Source organism: Myotis myotis, unplaced genomic scaffold (genome assembly GCF_014108235.1).
Source record: "Myotis myotis isolate mMyoMyo1 unplaced genomic scaffold, mMyoMyo1.p scaffold_m19_p_2, whole genome shotgun sequence".
Taxonomy (NCBI): domain Eukaryota; kingdom Metazoa; phylum Chordata; class Mammalia; order Chiroptera; family Vespertilionidae; genus Myotis; species Myotis myotis.
Window position 1 is genome coordinate 27,542,886 of NW_023416324.1, and position 10,723 is coordinate 27,553,608.

The 10,723-nt window shown below is 46.1% G+C and overlaps 1 protein-coding gene across 1 annotated transcript; it reads right to left on the reverse strand.

Annotated features, from left to right (window-relative positions):
- Positions 1-344: 344 nt before the first annotated feature.
- On the reverse strand, positions 345-10,477 carry KLF17 (Kruppel like factor 17). Its single transcript, XM_036352519.1, has 3 exons — positions 10,439-10,477; positions 1,738-2,578; positions 345-1,402 (listed from the first exon to the last, which is right to left on the reverse strand). Exons 1-3 carry the CDS (start codon positions 10,475-10,477, stop codon positions 1,158-1,160), a joined length of 1,125 nt encoding a protein of 374 aa, XP_036208412.1. The 3' UTR covers positions 345-1,157.
- Positions 10,478-10,723: the final 246 nt, after the last annotated feature.

The window sequence follows — 10,723 nt, forward strand, 5'->3', positions numbered from 1 at the left end:
AGAAAAGTGGCTGGCTGAGAAGTCCAGAAATGAGGTTCGAACTACCTGGTTGTTAGGATAGCCATTATACACTCAACCCAAGGGGAGGAGCAAGACAGGCCTTTTAATAAAAGGTATCTGGCACCTGAGCTCTGTAAGGAAGAGGCGAAGTTACGGTGGATTTGTTCTTCTCTGCACCAATCTAATGTCCTCTACCCACAAATCACCTAGAAAAGAGCCTAAAACAAGAATGAAGTACTAATACTTTATTTGGGTGGTGTAAACCCAAGGCACTGAGAGGGAGAAAAACAAGGCAGGGGAGAAGGGAGGCAAGGCAAGGCGCCAGCAGGTGGGTCCTGCTTCACGACAAGCCTTGAAGCACAGCGGGTGTGCTCACTGGCTGCTTGGGACATCTCCCCACTGGCTGTACTGTTCGGAGAAACAGTGTCTTGCAGCAATTCAGGGAAGGGAGGAAAGAAGAGGGAATTTCTCTGCCTTGGTCTCTCCCAACTCCCATTAGTCAAATGTTACCCAAGAGGAGGATTAACTCCCCCAGGCTTCTGTGTTACTAGTGGCATCTCACTTTCGATGCCAGATCCCATGCCCTGTGGTGGGGCATTCCATCCAAGTCTGGAAGTAGTGGGAGAAGACAAACTCTGGCCATGTGGCTGGTGAGCTCTGAACAAAATCTGAGTCAAGACATAAGATGTGTCCCAAACGGTCCACTAGTATTTTTTTCACTTACTAGAAGACCTTGGCCAAGGTCTCATGGCTAGTAAGTGGCATATTCAAGATTTGAACATAGCCTGGCTCTGGAAACTGTGGAAGACCAAGATAAGAACCTTGGGTTTTTTTATAGCAGGCAAAGGAGAGTCACTGAAGAGTTTCAAGTTGGGGAGTGACATAAAGAGCTTTTAAATAAAGCTCCCAATCTCTACTTTGCTTCATCTTTCCATGTAGCTAAACTCAGCAACAGTAGGTGGCCCCCAAGAGGTAAGGGCATCCAAGACAGTTTTTGAAGAGTCCCTCATGGGGTCCAGCTCATATGGGCTTCACTCAACACTGCCTCACAATGTTTCTCAGTCTGCAAATAAGCCTGTACCTACTAAGGAGACTAGCTGGTCAGAGGCAAGCAGGATCTAGTGGAGAAGCCAAAATGAAGGGAAGAGGAGGTTGACCTAAAGATCAGAAGCAGGAGGACCAGCTCTCTCTTCATCGTTGGCCTGTGGATTGGGGGATTCTGGCACCCGCAGATGAGTCCTTTGGTGTTGCCTGAGATGGTCAGATCTCATGAACTCTCGGCCGCACTGATCACATTTATGTGGCCGGTATCTGGTGTGTATCCGCATATGTCGTCCAAGCTCATCAGAACGGAAGAAAGACCACGTACAACCTTCCCACTGACATTTATAGGGCCTCTCACCTGGGAAGGGAAAGTGACAAGGGAGAGGAGGAATTAAGTAGAGGAATTTAGGCCAGCAGGTGGGAAGGAAGGGGTCTGACTCTATGAGGCAGAGCATTCATGGTTGAGGCATCAATAGGAAAAAACAGGAAAACAGTGAAGAGGCAACACGATCAGCAGTCCCCATCATCTTGATACAGTCATACTGGACTGTGGGAAAGCAAGTTGGTGAGGACAGTATAGCTTGGTCCCAAAAGTGAAGGATGACAGGCTAATCACCAACCATTACAAACCAGTGGTCCAGCAAAGCCCAGAGACTCCTCCCTCCCACCCGACCTGTCTGACACCTCACTCACCTGTGTGTTTGCGTTGGTGACTCAGGAGGTGGGAGCGCTTGGTGTAAGCTTTCCCACAGTTCTCATACTGGCAGCAGTAAGGCCTTGCAACCTGGGATCTGCTCCTGTAAGCCCTTTCTGAGGCCCCACAATTCTGCTCTGCTCTTTGTGGCGCAGGTATAGGCTGCTCGGGTAGGAAGGGGTCTTCCTGGGAGGCTGGCTGGCTAACAAAAGAGTCCTGGGATTCTAAAGTCAGCAATGATGGGGAGCCATCTGGGGGCATTCCACAGTTGTGGGGATCTCTAGGGGGTAACATCTGAGCCAAAGAGGGGAACCCAGCCTGGCCCTCAGCAGAAGGCACAGTGGCAGGCAATAACATTTTAGGTGTTAAAGAGTCGCTATTAGAAGGTACTGTAGGGTGGTCAGAATAATGCATTGTTGGTGTCCTAATGTGGGGCATTGTGACTGGTGGCCCATTGGGGGGCATGCTCAGATTCCCACTGAAGTTCATGGCCATCCCTGGAATACTGGGCTCTCCAAAGGACATCATCTGGGACCTGTTGAAAATCATCATTCCTGGTTGATAGGGAGACATTCTCTGACAGTAAATCATTTGGGAAGGAGGGAGAGTCACTTGGGGGCAATAGTTCACATTACACTCAGGCAACAACACACTGAACTGTAGCCCCATTTCATCTTCATTCTGCCTGGGCTCCTGAGCAGAACCCAAGGGCATCCTCTCCAGCTGTGGACTCTGAAGGACGTGCTGAATGCCTGATGAGTCCTGGTTCCAAGAGGTGTGCACTCCACTGCTTTCAGGTGATGGAGACATATTTGAGACGCACTTCGACTTCTCAGTATCCTTGGAGAGAGAGGGAGAGAGTCAGATGAGGTGAATCCTAGCTCCCACTCCAGTTCCACATGTCCCTCCCATCTCCTGACCACACCCAGATCCAGGCCCCCATCATCTCTAGTCAGGATTATCCTACCTTCAGGCCATTCTCCAGTCTAGGTTTTTCTTTTATTTTTTATAATCCTCTCCTATGTTATTTGTTTTGTTTTTTATTGACTTCAGAGAGAGAGGAAGGGAGAGAGAGAGAGACAGACAGAACATCGATGTGAGAAAGAAACATTGATGGGTTGCCGGAACCGGGGATCAAATCCTCAACCTTTTGGTGCACAGGAGGACACGCTAACTAACAGACACCTGGCCAGGGCTCCAGCTTGGGCATTTCTAGGATTCAGGTCTGGCTGATAGGATGGTGGAAGCTTAGGTGTGACTTACGCCACTTCTCCTCCTTGGCATGCTTTTGTTTATTATTTCATAAAAATAACAAAGACAGCAAATAAAATATTCCACAAACTACACCTTCAACAGAACTTTGAGAAAACCCTCAAGCTCCAGATTACATGTAAGTGTGAGGATGAAAGAACATACCAAACCAGCAGGATGGGTGCAGAAAGCCACAAAGGTAAGAATAGAGGCTTCAGCCCTAGCCAGTTTGACTCAGTGGATAGAGATTCAGCCTGCGGACTGAAGGGTCCTGGGTTCAATTCCAGGCAAAGGCACATGCAGGCTCAATTCCCAGTAGGGGGCGTGCAGGAGGCAGCCGGTCAATGATTCTTTCTCATCATTAATGTTTCTAGCTCTCTCTCCCTCTCCCTTCCTCTCTGAAATCAATAAAAATATATTTTAAACATAGCCTATCTAATGAAATAGTAATATGCAAATTAGCCATCACTCCATCACAAAGATGGCAGCGGCCACGGAGCTGGAGCGAGCAGGAGGCTTTGGTTGCCCTGGTGATGGAGGAAGCCAAGCTTCCCACCTGCCCTGGCTAGACCTGAGCTCTGCTCAAGGCTGCAAAGTTTCAATTATAGAAGATAAATAAATCCCAGATACCTGCTTCCAGCTCGCGGGCGTGGCCAGCCTGAAAACGGCTTTCAGCCCCTCACCCAGGCTGGTCAGGCACGCCAGTAGGGACCCCCACTGTGAAGGGGCTGTGGCCAGCCTGTAAACAGCCCTCAGCCCCTCACCCAGGCTGGCCACACCTCCATGAGGTGAGGGTCACAGCTGAGGTCTTGGACAGTCATCAGCCCCTCACCCAGGCTGGCCAGGCACCCCAGCGGGGAACCCCACCCTGAAGGGGGTGTGGCCAGCTTGAAAACGCCCCTCAGCCGCTCACCCAGGCTGGCCAGGCACCCCAGTGGGACCCCCACCCTGATCCAGGACACCCTTCAGGGCAAACCAGCTGGCCCCCACCCGTGTACCAGGCCTCTATCCTATATAGTGGTCAGTGTGCTCCCTCACAGGGACCTCTGCTCAGCCACAAGCCAGGCTGATGGCTGCCAGCAAGCAGTGGTGGTGGGAGCCTCTCCCACCTCCTCAGCAGCGCTAAGGATGTCCGACTGCAGCTTAGGCCTGCTCCCCGCTGGCAAGTGGACATCCTCTGAGGACTCCCGGGCTGCCAGAGGGATGTCTGACTGCCAGCTTAAGCCTGATCCCCCGGGGAGCGGGCCTAAGCCAGTAGGTGGACATCCCCTAAGGGGTTTCAGACTGGGAGAGAGCACAGGCCGGGCTGAGGCCCCCCCCGAGTGCACAAATTTTTGTGCACCAGGCCTCTAGTACAGTGGTTCTCAACCTTCCTTATGCTGCAACCCTTTAATACAGTTACTCATGTTGTGGTGACCCCCAATTTCATTGTTACAAATTGAACATAATTAAAACATAGTGATTAATCACAAAAACAATATGTAATTATATATGTTTTCCGATGGTCTTAGGCGACCCCTGTGAAAGGGTTGTTCGACCCACAAAGGGGTCACGAACCACAGGTTAAGAACCGCTGCTCTAGTATATAATAAAAAAAATAAATTAAGCCACACATATAATGCAACCCCCCACACAAAGAAAACAATAGACAAATATTTTAAGAATATAGATGCGAAAGTCCTCAACAATAAAACTAGCAAACCAAATCCATTAGAGGATTATACAACATGACCAAGTGGAATGGATCCCAGAAATGCAAGGTTGATTCAACATATGAAAAATCAATCAATGTAATGTATTACATATGTAAAATAAAGGGGGGGGGATTATCTCAATTAATACCAAAAAAAAGCATTTGAAATAATTCAACCCTTTTCATGATTAAAAGACACTCAAAAACTAGAAATGGAAATTTCCAACACAATAAAAGGCATTCATGAAAAACCCACTGCTAACATCATACTCAAGTGAAAAACTAACAGTCTTTCTTCTAAGGTAAGGATGCCCACTTTCTTCTTTTTTAAAATATAGTTTTTATTTTATTAATTTCAGAGATGAAGGAAGAGGGAGAGAGAGATAGAAACATCAATGATGAGAGAGAATCATTGATTGTCTGCCCCCTGCATGCTCCCCACTGGGGATCAAGCCCGCAACCTGGGCATGTGCCCTTGACCGGAATCGAACCTGGGAACCTTTAGTCCACTGGTCAATGCTCTACCCATTGAGCTAAACTGGCTAGGCCAGGATGCCCACTTTCACCACTTCTAGTCAACACTGTATTGGCAGTTCTAGCCAGAGCAATTAAACAAGAAAAGAAATAAAAGGCAATCAAACGGAAAAAAAGTAAAACTATCTGTGTTCTCAGATAACACAATCTCATATGTAGAAAACCAGAAAAAACTACAGACACACTAACATAACCTGTTAGAAATAATAAACAAATTCAACAAATTAGCAGGATACAAATTCAACACACAAAAATCAGTTGCTGCTATACCCTGTCAATGAACAATCTGAAAAGGAAATGAGGAAAACAATTCAATTTATGATAGCATCAAAAAGAATTAAATACTTACAATTAACCAAAGAGGTTAGTGTAATCCCTGAAAACTATAAAACATTACTTAAAGAAATTAAATAAAACTTAAATAAATGAAATGAAAAGACATGTCCATGGGAGGACTTAAAAGTTATGATGTCTGCCAAAACCGGTTTGGCTCAGTGGATAGAGCGTCGGCCTGCAGACTGAAAGGTCCCAGGTTCGATTCCGGTCAAGGGCATGTACCTGGGTTGTGGGCACATCCCCAGTAGGAGATGTGCAGGAGGCAGCTGATTGATGTTTCTCTCTCATCGATGTTTCTAACTCTCTATCTCTCTCCCTTCCTCTCTGTAAAAAAATCAATATATTAAAAAAAAAAAAAAAAGTTATGATGTCAATGTTACCCAAAGCAATCTATAGACTCAATACAATGCCTATCAAAATCCATTTTTGGCAAAAATAGAAAAATCCACCCTAAAATTCATGTGAAATCACAAGGGACCCCAAAATAGCCACACACACACACACAAAAACACAAACAAACAAACAAACAAAAAAACACCTTGAAAAAGAACAAAAATTGGAAAATTTACACTTCCCGATTCAAAACTTACTACAAAGTAAATAAGCAAAACAGTATGGTATTGGCAATAGGGTAGACCTATAGACCAACAGAAAGAAACAGAGTCCCAAAATTAAGCTTCATATTTATGGTCAAATGATTTTTAGCAAGGTTTGCAAGACCATTCAATGGAGGAAAAGACAGTCTTTTCGATAAATAATGCTGGAATAACTGGATATCCACGTGGAAAAGAATAAAGTTGGAACCTTACTTAACACCATATGTAATTCAAAATGGATCAAGACCTAAACACAAGAGCTAACGCTATAAAACTATTAGAAGAAAACAGGAGGGGGAGCTTCATAATACAGGATTTTGCAATGACTTCTCGAATAGGACACCAAAGGCATAAGCAACAAAAGATAAAATACAAACAACCCAATTCAAAAATGGACAAAGGACTTGACTAGACATTTCTTCAAAAACATACAAATGGCCAGTAAACACATGAAAAGATGTTCAACATCAGTAATCATTAGGAAAATGCAAATCAAAACCACAAAGAGATACTGCTTCACAACCATTTAAAATGATTATAAAAAAAAACAAAAGTGTGAGCAAGATGTGAAGAAACTGGAATCCTTGTGCATTGCTGTTGAAAATGTAAAAATATGCAAGCACTATGGAAAACAGTATGCTGGTTCCTCAACAAATTAAAAAACAGAATTATCATGTGCTCCAGTAATACTCTTCTGGGTATCTATAGTAATAAAAGTGTAATATGCTAATTAGACCAGACGTCCTTCCAGATAACCTTCTGGACGAAGCCGGAGCAGTGAGGGAAGCCCAGGTCCCAGGTGCCGGAGGGAAGCTGGTGCCAGCAGCCGGGGGAAGGAAGGCCTACCCTTGCACAAATTTCGTGCATCGGGCCTCTAGTATACCTATAAGAATTGAAAGCAGCAACTGGAACAGAAATTCATACTCCCATGTTCAGAGCAGCATTTTTCACAATAGCTAAAATGTGGAAACAACCCAAGTGTCCATCAAATGGATAAACAAATGTAGTATGCCCATACAATAGAATATTATTCAGCCTTAAAATGGAAGGAAATTAACACAAGCTTCAACCTGAATGAACTGTGAAGATATTATGCTAAATAGAATATACCAGTCACAAAAGGACAAATAATGTATGATTCCATTTACATGAAGTACTTAAGTCAAATCCAAAGAGGCAGAAAGTAGAATGGTGGTTGCCAGAGACTGGGGGGTGAGGGGGATTGGGAAGTCACTGTTCAATGGTTAGTGAGTTTCAGTTTGGGAAGATGAAAAAAGTTCTAGAGATAGATGGTGGTGATGGTTGCCCAATAAAATGTTAAATGTGCTTAATGCCACTGAACTGTATACACTTAAACATGACTATGATGATATTTTTGTATTACGTAGATTTTACCACAATTTCAAAAAATGTTTTTTAAAAAAGACACTGGCCAAATTTGTGAAAATTGGAGAGTCAAAAATAATAATTGTTGATTTTAATAGAAATTAAAATGGTATCAAGCTGAATGATACCATAAGAAAGCAATCTGATAAATGTAGAAAAAGGAACATTCTATAAGACAAAAATCAGTATCATGAAAAAAGGAGTTAGTCAGGAAAAAGAACTCTGTGAAAATTCATGAGCCAAAAGTGACTAAGGATCAGTTCCTATCCCGGCTTCAGACATGTGAATTGAAGTGAAGCAATGAAGTATTTATTCTGTCTTTCTGGTAGGAAACTGTTATTTTGAAATCACCAAATGATTCCAGTTGTTTAAGAAAAATCCTACTTTGCAGAAGAACACAAACTAATAAATGTGGAAGGAATGGTGGAACTGCAAAATCATTATTTTACAACCCCTAATGCAACTCTGGATTGAGGAAAAATTAGTATTTGGTTGAAACCACTAGGTAAATACTTGGTGGGGAACTGGGACATTTGGATGCATCAAAGGTAACATACATAGATTCCTTTGTGACTGCAAGGCTAAAGATAAGCTTGAATAGAGATCAGGCTTTTCCCTACCTCAGTTCAAGGCCAAGCCTCGTGTCACCCAGGGTGGAGAGCCAGATGAAATGCAAGATGAAGCTCACTGTAACCATGAGACATTCTTACCAAAAATCAAGAATCCAGTTAAGCTTTAAGACCTAACTCTAATTTAGAGATAATACAAGAGATAGAATACAAGCTAGATGATATCCTCAGAAAGCAACCTGATAAATCCAGAAAAAGGAATATTCTATACGACAAAAATCAGGATCATGAAAAAAAGGAAAGTTAATTAGAAAAAAAAAGAAAACTATTCTAATGTCAAAGATACCCAAAGGACAGAATAACCAGGCACCGTGTGTGGTCTTAAATTGGCTCCTGGTTGGGACAAGTCAGCTTAAGGACATTTTAGAGACAACTAGTGGGATCTGAATAAGACTTGCAAGAAGATGTTATTAAGAGATTGTCATTCGTTTTTATAGATTTAATGGTGTTTTGACTATGGAGGGTGCGGATTTTTAAACCCCTCAAGTGTTAGGGAGATCCTGTTTTATTCTCCACTCTGTGCTCAGCAGCTAGCATAAGTAAACACATACACAATAGGCCCCAGATAAATGTCTATTGGATGGTATTTGGGGGATGCTCACCCCCTTTTCCCCACTCTCAGGAGTGGCCCTCTTTTATTTTCGTTATCCTGCACAGGCAAACTTCTTGGGAAGTGTCTAAACTCACCGTTACCGCCCCCTCACTTATTATTCCCCCAAATTTACTACATCGCTTCACAGAACCAACTTGCAAAAAGGTCACCGATGACCCGCATGTCACCGAGTCCAAAACCGCGTGGGGCTCCTCCTCGCTTGACCCCTTAGGAGTTGCTGAGGTTACTGGGCCCACACTCCTAGGTGTGTTTCCTTCCCTGGGCCTCGGAATGCAGGCAGGAAGACCTGGACACACGAGCCGGCTTCCTCCTTCCCCTCTGCCTGGCCCTCCTCCTCCTGTCTCCTTCGCAGACTTCCCCGGTGCTACTCTCTGGGCAATCTTTCTCATGCTAATGATCCATTTCTGTTTCTATTCCAATTATTCTTTAAACAGTAGCCCGAGGGCAGATCTCCCCTGAATCCTCCAGCTGCCTACTGCTCTGGCCGTTTGGATGACTCACGGGCCCTTTGGACTGTGTGCAAAACTCCTGATTAACCTTACCCACCCCCAAGCCACCCCCAGGGAGAAAAAACAAAACAACAAAAAACTTAATCCTGTTTTCTTCTCAATCTTTCCTCTCTTAAGAGAATGTCACCAATATCTGCACCTACTTGTGCAAGCCAGAAATCTGTGAGGCTGTCCTGGATGCCCCCCTCACCACCTAGATCCGAGTCATTACCAATGTCCACTTTCGAAACCTCGCCGGGACCTCCGTCTCCTGTCTCCTCTCCAGCGAGGCCGCCATTTGCATTTGCACCTGGATTATCTCAATCGCTTCCTCACTATTGCCTTGAATTCTGCCTACAATTGCCAGGGCACTCTTTTAAAAAAATGTAAGTCTTACGGTGGTTCAACTCATCAGTGGCTTCCTACTGGTTTTGCAATAACCAACTCAAGGCCTGCATGACCTCAGTGGTGCGGGGATCCCTGCCTCCCCTTCCCTTGGGCCACGCTCCCATCACTCTCTGGACTGGCCTCACTCACAGTCCATCTTTCCCTTCCGCCAAGGTGGGGGCCTGCAGTCTGGCCTCAGGTCTCCAGTCCCAGACCAAATCCACAGCTATCTCTCCGCGTCCTACACCAGACCACACACCTCTGCTCTCCGCTCCCGCGGCCCCCCGCACTTCTCCGGCACAATCTGTGCACTCCGCGTCATTTGTGGATTTATCAATAAAATGGTATACCGTCTTATGGAAAACTCCCCATGTATTCCCATGTTCCGGCAAAGGCCTGACACCTAGTAGGGCTCCAATAAATGCTTTTTGCTCCCTGAATACATCCCACCGACTTCCTAACTTGGCCTTCTTTCCTCGGTAGGCAAGTCCCTCTCCTGGAAGCTACCTGGAGCCTTCCACCCCAGCGCCCGAGGCGCGAAGGCTCAGTGACTATTCACCGAATAAACGTGATTTTTATTTTTACTTTTTTGGTAGCTGTAGACGGCAATGTCCATGTTGCAGAAACTCTGCACTGTTTCTCAACTACAGTTTACATCCGATATCGCGACACACGATCTAGCATCCCTCCCAACCCCCTCCCTCCGAATCCCAAAGCCCCAGCTTCGCTCCCCTCCCCGCCGCCGCCCGCCCAGCCCCGGGGCCGACGCCCGACCCACCCCCGCCACCTGGTGCGGGGCCGCCGGCCACGGGTTCGCTCGCTCCATCTCCGCCTGGGATCCGCGCGCCGGGGGCTGTGTGCGGGTCCGGGCCACGTCGGGGCCGAGCTGAGCCGCGCTGCTGGGCGTCGCAGGTCGCGTGTCGCGCACCTTCACGCCACAATCGCCGCGCTCCATTTCTACTTCCCGCCGCGCGGGGCGGGGCCGGGGCCGCACCCACCCACCCACCCACCTGCGGGCCCGCCCCACCCCTCCGGGCCGCCACCTCACCCTTCCCCACTGCCTTCGTCTTCT

Excerpts from the sequence above, each read along its gene's own strand:
- KLF17 (XM_036352519.1), bottom strand. The coding sequence starts at position 10,477 with ATGGAGCGAGCGAACCCGTGGCCGGCGGCCCCGCACCAG. Across the intron at positions 2,579-10,438 it reads GGCCGGCGGCCCCGCACCAG|GATACTGAGAAGTCGAAGTG; the intron begins GTGGCGGGGGTG and ends TCTCTCTCCAAG. Across the intron at positions 1,403-1,737 it reads TCACCAACGCAAACACACAG|GTGAGAGGCCCTATAAATGT; the intron begins GTGAGTGAGGTG and ends TTCCCTTCCCAG.